The sequence below is a fragment of the Taeniopygia guttata genome, chromosome 4, assembly GCF_048771995.1.
Source record: "Taeniopygia guttata chromosome 4, bTaeGut7.mat, whole genome shotgun sequence".
In the NCBI taxonomy this organism is placed as follows: domain Eukaryota; kingdom Metazoa; phylum Chordata; class Aves; order Passeriformes; family Estrildidae; genus Taeniopygia; species Taeniopygia guttata.
This window is the reverse complement of record NC_133028.1, coordinates 30,654,076-30,672,349: the sequence shown is the minus strand read 5'-3', so window position 1 is coordinate 30,672,349 and position 18,274 is coordinate 30,654,076. Positions and strand designations below refer to the sequence as shown.

The 18,274-nt window shown below is 42.0% G+C and overlaps 1 protein-coding gene across 10 annotated transcripts in view; it reads right to left on the bottom strand.

The window, feature by feature from the left end:
- The window catches only part of FAT1 (FAT atypical cadherin 1), a 104,358-nt gene extending 86,542 nt beyond the window's left edge, over positions 1-17,816 (bottom strand). For 3 of the 10 annotated variants that reach the window (XM_032748067.3, XM_072928254.1, XM_072928255.1), the window contains exons 1-2: positions 17,323-17,801; positions 6,579-9,867 (exon numbers count right to left, since the gene is read on the bottom strand). In XM_032748067.3, the coding sequence (XP_032603958.3) occupies positions 6,579-9,846 (3,268 nt within the window). In that variant the 5' untranslated portion in view covers positions 9,847-9,867; positions 17,323-17,801. Of the gene's footprint in view, positions 1-6,578; positions 9,868-15,494; positions 15,625-15,800; positions 15,939-17,322 lie in introns of those variants that run through there. The other 7 variants (XR_012055607.1, XM_072928257.1, XM_072928256.1 and 4 more) reach the window with 5 other exon arrangements.
- Between the last annotated feature and the right edge of the window lie 458 nt (positions 17,817-18,274).

Genomic DNA, 18,274 nt, shown 5'->3' with positions numbered 1-18,274 from the left:
CAGCCGTACAGAAAGCAGTGTAGGATGAAAAAAATGTGCCCAAAAAGCTAATTAGATACCTGGAAGATTAGTCTGTGCTCTGAGCTTTACTCATGACTGTACCTGAGCTAGCTAGGATAGAACTTTATTGTGCAAAAAGCTGCAGCCACTTAGTATTTTGCAGAAATAGAGAACCTGTTAATCCTTCTCTCTCTTCAAATGTAGTGGGAAGAACTACTGTGCTTTGCATGAATAAAATGCTATCTGAAGACCCCATTCAGTGATGGTCTTCTTCTTAGTTACTTCTCACCTTTAATTGGTCAAAATACTCACATAGGCAATTTTAACTGCAAAACCTATGTGTCAATGAGAATGCATCTGTGGACAGAAGCCAATCAAGAAATGCCATTATCACAACATTTGTAAACAAACACAGTCTATTGATGTGAAGATAATTCAAGAATTAGTCAATCATATTAAACCCACCTAGAATATTATTTCCCTAGTATCAGCATCACCTGATCAATTAAAATTTTTAATTTAATGTTTCATAGCTTTCTTACAATAAGATTTGCTCAACATATTTTTCTGTTCATAGTTTTTAGTGACTACTATCTGACAGATCTTCAAAGATTCAGAATAAACACTAAACCAACATATAACATGGAATTTGTATAGTAGAAGAACGGAAATTATTAAGAACTTCTTGATGTCTTATTTTTTCCTTTTTTTCTTATTTAAACTGAAACTAAGTTTTTGCACATCCTTTTTATATCCATGATTTATACAATAAGGGTAACAAAGTATGCAGAAGGAGTAAATTCAAGATTAAGCATTCAACAAAACAGTGTGAAGAAAGTCCTGTATTTGTAAAGTTGCTTAACTACAATTAACTTAAAACCAAATCATACTAATCTCAGTCTTGATTAAAAATGTCTTCCTTGTCTCCAAGTATTTTGTGACTGTATCTTTACAACAGACAGAAAACATTCCAAGCATTTGAACTTGTATACTGTTAAATTGCTCTTGGTTTGTGCCAATTACCATTTTTCAAAGAGCAGGGGGCACAGTTAGGAGTGAACTACAGGATTAGGATTCCCAATAGATGATAGGGTACAGTCACCCTTCCTAAAGGTACAAGAGTTGTTGGTATAGATGCAGGCCAGCTGGTTCTGTTCCAGAAAATGGTGCTGCTTCAACAGCTATCTACTGGGTGCTAATATGTTCTGCTCCACTGATGATCATAGCATTTAAACTTTGCTAATGCCAGTCTTTGAAAAGCTCAAAAGTCAAAGACCACCAAAGAAATGGAACCTGAAGCTATCCCTTATGTACAAATGTTAATGATATCCTGTATTTAAGTTAATGGATTTACATGAACACTACAAAGCAATGTTAACATACTTATTACATGTTAACCATGCTCTTTTTACTCATGTTCCTTTCATGAATATAATTCAGTACTTTGCTTTACACAGTTAAAATCCTATTCACTCTCCTTAATGAATGTCTTCCCAGCTGGAAATAGCTCTGGTAATATTAAAAATAGCAACCTATAGCCATTAAGCTTTATTGACACTATTTTATGCATACAGAGATAGTGCAATAAAATTAATTTTCTTCCATATGCCCCTGCTAATTTTTTTACTTGCTCCTTTAATATTATTTACCATAACAATTCATTTTTCCTTATCACAGTAGCAAGGTTACACTTAAAAGTTACATGGTTCCAAGGGAAGACTACACAAGGAAGATAAGCTCCTGGATGTTACAAACCAAGCGACTTGAAAACTCCCCAAATACAAAATAACCAGGGACTGGGAAAGTATTAGAAGAAAGTATCATCTCCAATCTCCGTGCCCTGCCTGTGCTACTGGAGACCGCATCTCAGGCTAGACAGAGCTTTGTTTTAAAAAATCACACTCATGCATCTTTTTAAGTCAGCAAATTAGTTTAATCACCTTAAACTTTGTCCGTATCATTAAAGCAGAATTACTGTTACTCTGTAACAGTTATGGCCTAATAACTCAAAATCAGGTTAATGAAAGAGCAGTAAGATTCCTGGTAACAAATAACCACACACTGCAAACACAAGTAATAAAGTTATCATGTATGAGGTTCCGACTGTCACATCACCCTTCACACCGTTCAGGAACTAGGTTACGTACTGTGAAATATCCTCAATTGCAGAAGTTTAGAAAACACCTGTTGTAGCCTTGCAAATTGAATTACTTGCTAGGTTTCTGATAATCAGTTTATAAAATTTACTTTGGCTTGAAATCTTACTGTGAAAGGCCTATATGTAATATCCAGCATCTGCATGTATAAGGACTATAAATGCAACCACTCAACGGGTTAGTTATAACTGACACCATGGAATTCATTACTTAAACCTTCCTTCACTCCTGAACATCACTTTCTAGGATGGGCTCCCATCTTCCCTAAACATTGCAATGAGGCCTTTCTTAGGCTAAATGACCCATGGCATGTACACATCCAGAGTCTGTTGGCTCGGTAAGCTATCTAAATTCTGAGCACTAGAAAGAAAAGCAAAACTGTGAGAAAACAACCTTAAAACAAGATAAGAACAGTGTTCAATAATAAGCTAGAAGTCCTGATATCTCAAGGAAAGAAGCAATCTGCTTGGCAAAAATTCTTTGGAGGAGGCCAGATAACTGCTACAAGTTTTTCTCAATCTCATTTTTACAGCTGAAAATCAGTGTGGACACTTGCTCAGCACATGCTGGTGCTCCCACGATAATGTCCCATCCAGCCCAGTGAGTGAAACTGTTCACCTGCCTAAACAGCTGGAAGTAGTACTACAAGCCCTTCCCAACACTATTTTTACAAACTAGAGCTTCCATCTTTCAGTTAACCTTAGAGGAATGCAAATACCCAATGGAAATGCTCCATCCTTGTATTTGCAACCCAAAAAGTAAACAGGAAGACATTCTTCTTTTTCTCTCCTTGCCCACTGGAATAAAAACTGGGACAAGGAAGTTTCAGTATTGCCTTGGTCCCACAGAGCTTCTACTTTAGGTTCTGCTCCAGTAATTGCGTCTGTAATTCTTTAGAGTTTTTCTCAATCGAAGTAGCAGCATGGTACTGACATGATTTATCTCACTTTTACTGTTCTGTGCTAATGGATTTAGATGGTGCATGGGTTTTTCTTGTGGCACACTGAGATCTGCAACACAATGCCTTCTGTTATTAATACACACCGATGAGCTCAACTCCTTGACAGTGCTTTGATAAAATATTTTACTGCTGCTTTAGGAGGCAACTTATATAGCCAACTGATCATCTCAATTTACAGCTATCAATTCCACTCACAAATAAAAAGCTATCTTAAATTCCAAGTTCTCCTGAACACGTACCTAAAGGATAAACAAATGGCTTTGTTACATAAATTCACAGCACAAAAATATAATTTTAATATTTTTACTCTCATACAATATCTCAAAGTGTTAATTTATCATGCAATTTAAATTTTATTTCTGTACAATCTCAGGCACAATGCACTGTTGTACTTCTGAATCATATATTGAGCTATGACCTCTGATCTCTCTCCCTTACCCCCTTGGCTTCCAGTTAACAGTTTATGAGCTGAAGATAGCATGAGGCTGAACCTCAAAGTAATCTCATTAGTATCATTTATTTTCTTTAGTCATACTTTCAGTCTCTATAACTTCCTGAGGAAATGGGTTTCATGACTGTATTACACTTCATGTGAAACATACTTCCTTTTAGCTTTGGAAAGGAAAAATACTTTAAAACCTGTTAACTGTGTGTGCCCTATTTTTTACATTACAAAATATAGACAGAAACTACATCAATTTTATCATCTCGTTCTCCTCCTTTTCAGACCATTATTGCCTTTTCAGGTTTAAGAATACAAGAAAGCTAAAATATGGCTGACTATCAAATTCACCCCTAATATATCTTTTTTCTGTGTCTTTGAAAAGCATCAGAGCAGTCAGGGAACTAAGTAATCAAAGCAGCTCCTGAGTTTGGAAATATTGGTGTTTAGTGCTGCCTGTTAAGACATTCACTGCTAATGATTTGGGCACAACTGCAGAAAACAGAACCTATGAAAACCGTTGACTGAAAATAAAGGTAAGTCTTGGAAAACAGAAATCAAGATGTTGTGGCAAAGACATATTTAAGTCCCTTGTGAAAATGCCAGAATTACAGGTACAAATATCAAACACTAATACCATTTCCTACCTTATGAATTTTGTTAAATTAAAACAAACTTGATATAGAAAAGACAACCTAAAAGTCAACAAAAATCAATGCATGGAACTAGCTACTCAATGCTTCTATCATCATCTAGTCTACTTGCAAATATGATTGTTGTCCTTAATTTCTTATAAGCGAGGAACAAAAGAGCCACTCTGAGCCACTGAATAGTTTAATGTTGACTTGAAGTAAGTTCTTAAATCTAATTTATCTGTCTTTGAACTGACAGTGTAGTATGATGCTCTTCAAAGACAGTAGGATGAGACTTGTAGCTCAGGGATAAAGTCCAAAGAACCTTTCAGCAAGCTGAAAAAGTTAACAAGTTTCTTGACAATCTCTTCCACAAATTCTTCAATGTGCTTTGTTGGCGGATATTCAGTCTGCTCCCTGTATCAAAGCCAGTCCATTTTGAAAAATATGATAAATATTCAGACACTGCACTATAAATAGTGCCTTCAAGAACAATTCTGATGGCTTTTTACCAAAATAAAGTGTCAATCCAAAACTTAAGCTACATTGCCAAGTTTGTACATACTCAATGTCATTTCCTTTAGATCACCAAAAAACACATCAAGCAAACTGAAATAAACACTTTCATCCCCACACCAGTGTCATAAGTGGAATTTGTTCAATAAGATTAAAATCTAGCAACCCCGCTCTACCAGCACCCCATTCCCACCAAATCCTTCTACTTTCATCCCCAAAGAACTGAAAACACTAGATACCAGATATGAATACAGACAATGCCTCTCCCCTGCCTTGAAAATACAGAGCCACTGTTCTGGACAATATTAATGAATAGAAGCTGGCTTTGCCCCAAGCTCTGCCAACTTTATAAGTCCTGCTGACAAAAAGCAACTTACTTAAACTCACACCAATTTGTTAGTCAAGTCAACTAGTTTGTGCCAAAAAAAGTAGAGAGGCAACACAAAGGGACAACTAATTCTGCCGTTGTAGCACCATCACAAAAACACACATACCTGTCCACATACCCATAAACAGGTTCATTCTCACTTACTGTTACCTATCACACACTAATAAATTGCCAAACTCAGACTCATTCTATAGGACAACAAGAGACACCTCTAAAATACCATAACACACAGTGAACTTGAATATACTTATATCAAAAGAAATGCATAATGATACACAAATTAATATTCTGCACACATACTAAATGGCCAAAAGTGAAACTACAAGGTCTTGGGAAGAAAGTATTCAATTCTCCACTTCTAGAAAATCTGTTTCATTACATTAACTATGTGCTTTGTTAAACGCAAAGCTAAGGGAAGCATTGTTACATTTCAACCTGTAGAGCTGGTTCTTTAGCCACAAACCATGTAATTTACTTACAGACTTTCTAGAGAAGAAAAATGGTCAGGAACAGTTTGTTCACCCAAACCCTAAAGAGTAACGTGGCTTCATGAGTCTCTATCACCCACATTCACAATTGTGGGTTGCACAGAGAACACACCGAATGACTACTGGATGAATCAGACATAATTCCCACCTTTTATTCTCAGTTACAATTTTTTTTTCTTTAAGACATTGATCACATATGTCATCATTTACCTATATGTAACCTGTAGACAAATCTTACACCAGATTCATCCTCAATTTATTTCAGGATGTTTAGATAACTTCAAAATATCAATGCTCCCTCTATATCAAAGATATAAATTAATAGATAGCTACATAGACATCCAACCAAAATGTTAAAAGTCAGCACTAGAATTTTACTGAAAATAAAATTACGCTTCTTCTGAACACATGACACTGGAAAAATTCTCACACTGCTCATCAATGTATGCATTATTTATGAAATAAGTCAACAGCTCAGTCTGCTTGATTCATACGAAGTTTTTCTATTGTATTCTTTGGCAGAAGGCTTCTGATGAAGACAGCACTGCTCACTGAATTCTAGACGGGCACCTCCAAACGCTGAAATTAACTAACTAAACCAGCACTATGGCAGTATCACAGCCAGGCACACCTCTAGTAAAAGGAGCGAAAGATAATGTAATTTAAGACTGAAAAGTCTAACAGTCTAACACAAGACAGAGATTGTGTGTGCTCATATGAGGCAGACCTCCATTTTTTATCAAGAATATTCTTACTTCTGGGTGGCATAGATTTTGACTTAAGCATGGCTTTAGGTAAACTGTGGGATATTAGAGAGAAGTTACTCATCAAATGTATAAAATAATTTCACTTAAGTAGCAGACACAAATATACACATTGTTGGTGACATCTTTTAGTCCAAATAAGAACACCTATATCAACTGTGACAATGCTGCTTCTCTTCTCTTTCCTGGCATTTGATTTTGTTATTTAAAAATAACAGAAAGCCACCTTACCTTTTTCTTCGTCTATTCGAAAAACTCCTATACCCGATCCATCTCTGATGGAATATCTGATCTCCCCATCTCGTCCTGCATCTTCATCATAAGCAGATACTGTCATTACTGAGGAGCCAACAGGAGCATCTTCTTTTATGAAGCCTTTATCAGCAAATATGGAGAACTGTGGGGGGTGCAAGTTTTCATTCACATCTATTATCTCAACCTCAACATAACACATAGAGGACAATGAAATGGGTTTTCCTTTGTCCTTGGCCCGCACGGTCAAGTTGTAAAGTTGTTTCTTTTCATAATCCAGTCTTTGTACAATACGTATTGCTCCACTTATTTTGTCAACGTCAAAGGTGCCGTCTCCACTGTCCAAAAGACTGTACCGTACTTGACTTGACTGGCCTAAATCAGGATCGTAGGCTTCCAGCCATGTAATAATAGTTCCCTCAGGAAGATCTTCTCGAATTTTCACATGATAATTTGAAGGAATAAACTTGGGAGGATTGTCATTAACATCTTCTACAGCCACTTTCAAAATAACTGTTGAAAATAATTGAGGTTCTTCAGTAGGTTGGTCCCTAGCCTCAATTTTCAAAAAATAAATGTGCTGTTCCTCCCGATCCAGAACCCCTACAACTTTCACAACTCCTGTCACAGAATTAATAGTAAACTTGTCTGTATCTGTAAGAAGGGAGTATTTCACTTCTCCATTAGCCCCCAAATCCTTATCAGTGGCTCCAATTTGAATTATTTCACTGTTGGGCTCTTTGTTTTCACTTACTTCAACAAAATAGCTGTCTTGAAGGAACTCCGGTGGGTTGTCATTAGCATCCAAAATCTTTATATCTAGAAGGGTCCAGGCAGACTTCTGTGGTATTCCAAGATCATAGACAGTAATATTGAGGGTATATTTATCTCTTAATTCTCGGTCAAGGGGAGATAGAATTTTCAGCACTCCTCCTTCCATATCAACAATAAAACTACTGTCTTCATTACCTGCAGAAATAACATATACTAGCTTTCCATTGAAGCCAGTATCAAGATCAGCAGCATTCACAGATATTATGCTGGAGCCCACAGGTTGGTTTTCTTTTATCTCAATGCTACTGGGGAGAGTACTTCTAAACTGAGGTGCATGCAGATTCACAGAGTGAGTATCAAAGAAAGCATCCTCAACTTCTCCACGATTGTGCAACTTATTTGCTTGTAAGAGTTTCTCTGCGAGCATTTTGGCAACACCAGTTTCTTCACATTGCAAGTTGACTGGTTTGCGACTACTAGCTACAGTTATGTTGATATACAATGGTTTTGCAAAGTTCTCTCCATCTGTAGCTGTAATTTTCAAACTGTAAAAAGACATTTTAGCACCTAGGCCATCTATTAGTGACTGTTTGAGAGACAGTACTCCAGAATTTGGGTTTAGGTTAAATAAATCCAGTTCATTTCCAGATTCAATTTGGTATCTCACCAACTGAAGCTCATCAGCATCAATAGCAGATACAGTTGTTATTTGTTCTCCAACACCAAGATCCCTGGGGATTATTCCCTCACAATTTATCTTCTCAAACAGAGGTATATTGTCATTCAAGTTATTTAAAATAATAGTAACAGGAACTTCAACTTCTCGGCGATATGGTACACCCCAATCAGAGGCTCGAATCCTTAAATTGTAAACCCTTGGCATCAATTCATAATCCAAGTCTTCTGAGGTACTAATAATCCCACTGAAATGGTTAATCACAAATGGCAAAGGATTTAAGTTTGCAATGCTATAGGTCACATAACCATTTTCCCCTTCATCAGGGTCTTTTGCACTCACTCTCATTACACTTGTACCTATTGGCACATTTTCATCGAAGGAGGCTTTATAGGATGTCTGAGTAAATTCAGGAGGATTGCTATTCATGCCTAGTACCTTAATTAATACTTTTGCAGAAGCTCTTCTATCACTTGTCACAACTTCAAGTTCAAAATGGGATGCATATTGTGCTTTTATGGGTTCTAACGTGGTAATAAGACCAGTGTGAGTGTTTAAATTGAACTTTACTTTTCCTGGTGTGTTTTTAAATACATATTTTAAATGTGGGTAACTAGGCACAGCTTTCACCATTATCACAGGTGTGTTCGGAGGAGCAAATTCACTTATTTCAGCTCTATATATCTCTTTTTCAAATCTGACCGGACCAGACCTAAATTGTGGTGATGTCACATGAACAACTTTTACTGAAGAAAATTGTGGGGGACTCCCTTTGTCTTTAGCTTGAAGGGTAAGGTTGTATCCAAAAGGGTGACTCTCCCAGTCAATAGGACCAATGGCTTTTATTCTGTATTCTTTGCCACCCGGAACAGACCTCACTGTTTTGAACTGTTGAAGTGCATCTCCTGCAACAATATTTAATGATGCTATTTCCCCATTCAAACCCTGGTCACTGTCCTCTATGGTTACTATTGCATACGTTGGATCTGAGTCTGATTCTGATGGAGTCAATGGAACAGCTGTAATAACAGGAGCATGTTCATTTGCTTGCTCTATATGAACCGTTAGTTTTGCCATACTGCTTATGCCACTGCTACCATACAGCTTCAGCCCACGGTCCACTGCAAGAATTTCCATCTCATAACGCTTAGTGTCCAAGTAGTCAAGTCTACCAGTTAGAACTACCACTCCACTAGTTGGATGTATAGCAAATACATCTGTTCTTTCTTTAAAGCTGTAGTAGAACTCTCCATTTGTTCCTATATCTGCATCTGTCGCACTGACTCTTGCGATGCTGGTCCTTATTGCTGTGTTTTCAGGCAAAGAAACACTGTAAGATGTTGGAGAAAACAAAGGCCGCAAGTCATTTGTATCCAGTACCTGTATCCTGACCTTCGTGCGTGTTTCAGCATTTGTATTTTTTTCAACTGCTTTAACAGTCAGCATATAATGGTCCTTCACCTCTCTGTTAAGGATAGCTGTGTTTCCTCCCTTGGTCCGTATTCTCAAAAAGCAAAAGTTTCCAAGAACATACTCTTCAGCTTTGAACAAGTTCTCACTGTCACCAGAAATAATTTTGTATCTTAAGTCCCACAGTGGATTTGTAATGTAAATGCCCATTTTCACTGGATGCCCAACATAAGTCTTGGCTGCAGAATTCTCATACACAGTGGCATTATACTGTAGTTGTGTAAATTGCATTGATGGAGCATGATGTGGCCTTTGATTTCCTTCACAGTTTCCAAAATGCTGCACCAGCAGCATCAGCAGCAACAGCATAGTCAAGTATCTTCCCATGGCAGCAATTACAAAGAAACCCTGAAACAAGAAAGAGATGCAGTAAAGCTTATGATTGTTCAAATGTTTATCAAAGAAATATTAATGCTTAGTTCAGAATTCATACTTGAATGAAAATCAGGTAGGTTACACATTTAGAGTATATCATTTTCTTGAAGAAAGTGTCAAAATTATCTGCAGTAATAGAAACACAGATAAATTAAAAACTCTTACAAAAAGCCAAAAATCCATTACATCAAAAGTCTATGAATTACTAATGTAACATGAGAGGAACACAGAGTTAAGTTCAAATGAACGTTCCCATGAAGCAACATGCTAAAAGAAATATGTCAGTGCTGTCTGCTATGAACAAACTAGGTCTGAACTAATCTGGAGTAGTGAACATTCACTCCAGTTCTCTACTTCATACATGACAATGATGTCTAGTAGAAAATTCTCCTCCCTCATTTAATTTAGATTGTAAAATGATTAATGTCATTTAATGTGGAAGTAAACTGCAAGAATAAGCTTGATATTACCATCAATTCTTTACAGTATCCAATGCGCACCTGTTTCAAGAACGATAAATATTATAGCAGAGATAATTCAGTATTGTATTCCCTCCAGCTCTGACTACCCTTGTAAGAGTAGTGCTTATCATACGAAAAAATAAAAATCAAGCACCACTAAGGTGTAAAGCCCATAAAGAATAAGACACATTCCTTTATTCCCCTTTCAGAATAGATCTGAAACAAATTAGTATCGAGAGCTCTAAGAACAAGAATCTATCAAAATTACTGGAGGAACATTTCAGTTGGGTTTCTCCAACACACTCCAGAAATGACAGAGAAAGAGCCTGGAACAGCAAGACAGTCATAGAGGCACACCTTAACTGGATTTGCCCTTTGAAATCAGTATAACATTTTTGATACCTAAATCTAGGCAAGACTGCAGTACGAAGAAAGGCAGAAACCTCAGGAACATGACATCTGGGACCACATTCTTCATCTGGGTTTACAGCAGTCGTCTTTACTCCTTCAAGTCTCACAGTATAACAAATCAAAGCTTCAGAAGGATCCCTCAACAAGACCAAGCTTTCAACAAGATCCTGGGGGCAATACTTCCTTCCAGCAAGTAGAAAGCAATCTAACATTTTATTGATTACTTTGATTAAGTAGTGCACATTCATTTCTTTCTTCTTTCTCTATTTGTCCTTAAACTTTTTCCTTTACCTCTCCTTCTCAGTTTTCTTCCCTGGCCAATCGGCTATACAAATCAAACTATGTCATTCTTTTATTGTTCATGACCTTTTTCTCCCTACATTTTAGCCCTAGTTTGCCCTCATCCTATTCTTTCGATGTCAATCTCTAAGTGCCTATCATCACACTAGTTCTGTTCACCTCCTCTAAAAAAATATCACATCCTTTCTCCAATCATGTTTTCTCTTACATTCATTTTTCTCTTCCCTACTTCCTACCTGCTCAGGTAGATCTGTGAAAGATCACACTGGCTGACATTCCATGGACTGACTCTGCCCACTAGCAAACATCAGAGCAAATTAATCTACTTGTGTCAACAGTTCACTTCAAAACCTCAGAAGGAATTCAGTCACAGATGAAGCCAATGACTTTGACAGGAATTTAAGACTCAGATTCAAACAAATCATAGGAAGTACTGTAGAGGAATAATGAAAAGGAATATCCTTTTGGAAGGAGGAAAAAAAAAAAAGTGTGTCTGTCTTCCAAATCTAGCATTTAAGTTGCACAATTAAAACTATAAACATAGCAAACAAAAAATGAATAAGCAAATAATAAAAAGATTAAAGCTCTTTGAAGTTAGCCACTAGCTGGAACCAATACTTAACACCGAATGAAGAAAAGGCTGGGAGGGCAAATGAGTGAGGTTGAAAAAGTCACCATTCCAATGGCTACACAGTATTATTCCACCCCTGTCTACTTTCCTTCCCAGGCTATGATATGTCCTGGGAATACAGAGGCACTTTGGTCTCCAGGGCTTTATGTCCCAGCATACTACCAAGTTAACAAATATCTGCTTAAAACCAACCAACAAAACAAACAAACTGTTACACACAACCAAATCTTTGCAACAAATAGTGATATCAGTTAATTCCAAAACTCTGAAAATTTTAAAATGCCACTAGACTGGCCTAAAAGGCAATGCTAAGAAGATTGCTTAAAATACAATTTTTAAGCAATCAACAAAACTAGCTTTTCCTCCATTTTGCTGGAATTCTGGAAGCCATCTATTACCAATGATCTACTACTCAATGATCAAATTTTATGTTGATCTGATCAGATACTTCCTTGTTTTCTCCCTCAGTCACACTAGGAATTATTATTATTTTTCATTTATACTGAAGTCCAAAACCCAGCTTTACTTCTGATGCTGTAGCACCTGACTCACTGCCCCATTACAAACAGTAACACAACCACCAGTAAGAGAATCTACTCACCAGCAGTAACCCCTACAACTTATTGAGTTACAAATAAGAATGTAAAAGTATTCCTCAACGGAACAGTTAACCGCATCAGATAAAAACAAGTTAGCAATTTCTTTTACAAAAAAACTATTTCCATCTAGTCATAATTTACATAGCTACTAAAAACTAAAAAATGTTGACTCGGATTATCCAAAAATTAACATAGTATATTCTTGGAAAATATCTGAAGTATTAAGCAGTTGCAGTCATAAAGACCATTAACGAGTAAGAGAAAGTATGAAAGCATTAAGATAAAGTGATAATGTGTTAGATATAAACTCAGATGGCTCATTACAGTGTGCCAAAATGACTGAATTTCAGAAACATTTTAGCCAAAGGCTATACTTTGAACTCCTAAATTTTTATTATCTTTGGAATATGACCAGTTCAGGATTTTCTGTATCCATGCTCAATACACAAGGTAACAGTTTGCTTAACAAAACATCACAGTCCTAAATTCATAAGTGCACACTGCATTATTCTGAAAAGCCACTTTCAAACAAACTTCGATTTCTTATCTGGAAATTATTATTTGGATAATTTTTATTTATATGCATATTCAGGTCATTTTTATTTAGATGCAAATTCAGCACTGGGATATGTAAGACAGTTTTATTACTTAATTAGAACATTATCAAAACTATTAATGCATCAAAACATTAACATAATTTGTACATGGAAAAAATATTAATGCAACTTAGAAATATTAACTATCTTCACATTAAAAGTCTAAGCATAATTTTGGAGCTAGCAGAGCTCAAATTGATAACTTAAAAATCAAGACGACTGGGTAAGATAGCAGTCACAAAAAATACTGTTTCTCCTAGCAGGAAGTTTACAGTAGTTAGATTTCAAAGTCTATAGTTTAAGATTTGAGAGTTTTAAGCATAAAACACAGAACTTTAGTAAAGAGCAATTTCAATGTCAAGCAAGCAAAAAAAAACCAAACAAGCTCATCTTGCTTATGATACATACATTGAACTGATTTACCATACATAGATACATAATGTAGCTATGGGGAACATACACCGAGATATTTATTCCCCCACCAATAGAAGTCACAGGTAGAAAAAGGATCAGGCAATATACCCAAGTTAGTCTTAGTGTCATTGCTATTGTTTTTGTACATGCAAGCTCTACCAGTTACGTCCAGAATAACCTACCTACCAAGCAAAATGTTAACTATTTACCTTTAAGGTCAGTTTTGATCAGCACACCCAACTGATGCTCTCTGACAGAAATGCACTGTGAAACTAAACAGTCATGACAGGATTTCTAGTGTACCAGTCTATGAGAGATTGTGTGTCTTTGCAAGCTGCACTAATTGTGGCTACACCTACCCTTCCAATTGTTTAGAAGCAATTATTCATGTAGTCTAATGGGAAAAAAAATATCAGTCTAGCTGTTTCAACCTGCTTAACCTTCCAATCAAACAAATTAACAGTGTCTTTTGCTTTTCAGAGGAGGAAGGTGTCTGTTTTGGTATTCAGAAAATTAACACATGATGAGAGCGTATGGTATTGTTACTTTAGTAAAGCTGGTGAGTTATTCAAGAAATGTACATTGTCGGAGAGATTAACATAACAGTTTCAACTTGTGACTAAAGTCCAGTAAGTTTTATGTTTGTATTCCCCACATCATGAGTTAATCTCATGAGATACTTTGATTTATGTTTTCAAAATACTAGCTGTTAAAAGGAAAATGCAGCAGCTACATTCCAACAGCAACAAAGATTTTAAAACCAGACTGAAACTAAGATTCACATGGAGAATTTTGACTGTTTATCTGTAGGCAGTTACTTACTGGTGTATCTAACATGAACTCATCAGCTGTGCAAAGAAAAGCAATCTCTATGAATAACCGTTTGACGGAAATTTAGCACGGTATGCTAAAATTTGTGATAACAAAAATAGTTCTACTGATTTTTGAATTCAGTTTTAAACTTAAAAAAAAAGAAAAAGAAATCTTTGAGAGTTTAAAGTCACTTTACACCTGTTTACTTGAACTGATAGTAGAGTTAACTTAGCTATACAAAGTTCTTTGGCATGCTTAATTAGAAAAAACAGACCATCCTTTTTCTGGGATGACTACTAAGGCTCGCCTTTCAGTCTCCTAAATGAGATTTTAGGATTTAAAATGAAATAAAACAAAAACTTTTAAAATAGTTTACAGCATGCAAGTAAGATATTTATTCACTGAATAGCTGAATTACTTCCACAAAGTTAAAGCAAATAGGAAATACACATCTATTATACAACGTTCTTTTCTTTTACAGAGAGACAGCAGAGGTGGTAAAAGAATACAGGTAGTATTTCCTATGGCACTCCCTAGGAACAACTTGCATGCAAGTATTTAAACCGCAGGAAAACCTACTGCTAGAAGGCACCATTTCTTTAAACTTACTAATGCCTTTCGAAAAAAGAAGTTTTCAACAGGGGGAAACTAAGAGCGGTAAAACACGGTGTCACTTACTGACGAGAGAGATTAAAAAGTGCAGCTTTCAAATATAACTTTGTTCTACCTCAACTGCCCTGAAGATGAATAAAAGAAGCAGCAGAAGCCGACTGATGAGTCCAGCCGGGCTCTTCCGGGAAGCTGCTGCCAAATGCCGGGTCCTGGCAGGCACTGCCCTTTACCTTTCGGAGCAATCCGGCGAGGAATGCAACGAGGGACGCGGTGTGGAAGCGCGAACAAAGGAAGAAATTCATCCTAAGGTACTTCTCACCCGCCGCGAACCGCCCCTGCCGGCTCACCCGGGAATGAAGTTTGCAATGGCCCATCAGACGCACTCAGACACTTTGCCTCAGGGAAAAGCACCACCGCCAACTCTTTTCCTCTACCCAACTTAGGCGGAACCTGCCCGCTGAAGTCCTGCCGGCTCTCCGGGGAGTGAGAGTCCGGCCGGCCGCCGCTAGCCGCGGGGGGAACGGGGCGCCGGGGCCCGCGACGCGCGGAGGGGACCAGGGGAGGGGACCAGGGGAGGGGGCCGGCGCCGCTCGCAGCCCGTCCCAGCGGGGCCCGCAGCACGAGGCGGCCGCTCGCCCAGCGCCTCCGGGTAGCCCCGTCCCGGCCTCGCCTCGGAGCCTCAACTTCCCAAGGGGTCCGCGCCGCCCACCGCCTCCCCCACCGCCAAAACTTCTGCCAACTTTCCGGCCGGCCCAGCGCTCACCTCTCTGCGGCTCGCTGCCTGCGGGGGGGGGCCAGCCCCGCACGGTGCCTGCCGCACCGCTCCCCCTTTCTTCCCCGGCCACCAGCGCGCCTCGCCGCGGCCTCTCCGCCCCCTGCGGGCCGCGGCGCCCCCCGCCGCCGGATTCCTCCGCGGCGCTGCACGGCCGCCCCTCCGGAACTCGTTTCTGCGGCGTTCAGAGCGCCGGCAGCCCTCGCACCCCTGCCCGGCCCCGCCATGGAAGGCGAAACGCGGACCAAACCCACGAGCTGCTCCTCCCGGTGGCCCGAGGCTGGAGGGACCGCTCACCTCCGCCGTGCTCGCCCCCTTCCTGCACGACGGGAGCGGCAGGGAATCGGGTGCCGGTCCAGGGACGCGGGCGATTTCGCGTATGGTGAAGTTCTCTCCCAGAAAGGCTACTCAGAAACTTTGGAAAGCTGCTGCCGGGGGTGTCTTGCGGGGATGGCAAGGGAGACCGCCAGAGCCCGTGGGAACACGCGGTCCTCTGCTGTCCGAGGAATAGCGGGTGGCCGGGACAAGTCCTGTGGTGCCCGCCCGCAGCGCTGGTACCCAGGAGCGCCCAGCGACGACCACAGCGCCTCGGCGCCCGCTGCCCTTCCCACCGGCGGCCGGGCTGCCGCGCCCGGACCGCGCCGGCGGGCTTGGGCTCACGCCTCCCCACCGCGGCTGGGCTGGGCTGGGCTGGGCGAGCCGCCGCTTAACGGCCGGGCGGAGGAGGGAGGTCTCACAGAGGCCAAAAGTGGCTGGTGTCTCCCGCGGTTCCCCGGCACCGCTGGAAGGAGCGGTGCTCTGCTCCGGCGTCGGGAAAAGCAGCGGCAGTGAGAGGGAGTGCGGAACCGGGTATGCAGCCGGGGGAGCGCAGCGGCGACCACCCTGCGGCCCGCGGAGAGGGTATGAGCTACCAATCCGTACCCTCAAGTGGAAAAGCGCCCTGCCGGATTCATGCTGACGGGACATCTGGCAGTCTGTCAACCCTCTGTTAAAGATTAATACTCCGAAACAGTCCTTGAAGGATTCCCCGTTCATTAATAAGTGATCACACTTAATGACTATCAAATGTTTGTCTGGGGAATCCTGTCCCAGCGGACTCACGACGAAGCCGGGTTGCAGGCAGGAGCCGCCAGCGGGGGCGCATTTACCACGCATTAGCCCCACCACGTCTTTTATTAGCCACATAAATAAATACAGCCAGCGGCGGAGGGAGCCCCTGTTCAACCACAGCCTCCAGGGATGCAGGTCAAACGGAACCAACCCTGTCAGAAAGCGCTGGCTCTCAGGGTCACCCACCCGCAGCCCGGTGGCTCCGCCCCGTGGCACCCGCGCCCCTTCCCCGGGGCCGGCCCTGCAGCCCCCGGCCCCGGCCCCGGCTGCCCCGCGGCAGCGGCGGCGGCGCAGTTCCGCGGCGGCCGGGCAGGGGGCGCCGCGCCACAGCGCACGGGCGGCGGGCACGGCTCCCGGCCCCGGCTCCCCCGGAGGGAGCACAAACCCGCCGGTAGCGACGAGCCCGGCTCCGGCTGCGGGGCTCTGCTTCGGGAAACTTGAGCCTCGCTTTCGCCGTGAAGGGGGCGGTAAAGCTTGGGGTACCTTCAGCTCCAAGGTACGCGTAGCTTCGCATAGAATCGATATGCGGATATATATACACGTATTGATATATACGTAAACATACACACTCTACACAGTTAAAAACCACGGGTTGAATCGAAGATCCTACTGTTTTCAGTAACGCAACAAATTAGAGCACTAGAACTCTCCAGGGAATCATCCCTCTCAGCACCCTGCTGATAATAAACTCATTAAACAAAGAACTCACCAGACCAGCTGGACTCGGCACTCTTCTCACAAAGTCCGCTCCAGCTCAGTTCATGTCCGCACGCTTCCTCCTCCCGCTTTCTTTTTTGTTCTCTGGAGAAAGCACGAGCAATGCTCCGGTGCCCACACGCCTCTAGAGCGTGAACCCCGCGGTGGCCCTGGCGCTCAGCGCGGCCCCGGCGCGCAGCCAGCGCGGCGCCCGGCCCCGCCGCCACAGCGCGGCATGTCGGCTCCAACCCATCCGCTGCTTGAAACTTGAACGAGGGGCGAAGGAAAAATACACGGGGAGTGGGAGAAGAAGAAGAAAAAAAGAAAAAATAATAAAAAGAAGAAGAAGAAGAAGAAAGGCGAGAGGGAGGGAGAGATCCAACTTTCTTAAGACATGTCCAGGCAAAGAACGGGCAGAGTTGAAGAGTTACAGCAGCGGAGAGAGTGAGAGTGGAGACGCTGCGCCGGATCGCCGACTCCTTCCCTCCCTCTCTCCTTCCCCCGCCTCCCTCCCTCCCTCTTTCCCTCCCTCTCTCTCCGTCTTCTTTCGCACTCTGTCCGTCCCCCTCGGACCCTGCTCACGGCAGCACCACCCCCTCCCTGCCCTCGCCGCTGCAGTCGGCGGCGAGAGGGAGCAGCGCGCAGCTCTGCGCGCCCGCACGGCTCCGCGCGGGTCTCCGGCGCGCACCGGGGCCGCGGCCGCCTCCCTCCCTCCGGCAGGTGAAGCGCCGCGCCGTGCCCGGCACGCCCCCGCCGCCCCGGCCTCCCGCCGCCGCAGCTCTCCGTGGCCGCCGCCGCCGGGAGGCCCCGCTGGCTCCGCCGCCGCAGCGCCGCTCGACTCGGCGGGACGGCGCTGCCCCGCCGCACGCTGCGGCCGCCCCGCAGCAGCGCCTGGCGGCTCCCGCTCGGCGGGGCTCCGCCGGGAGGCTCCAAGCGGCCTGAGCACGGGAGTTTCCCACTCTGTC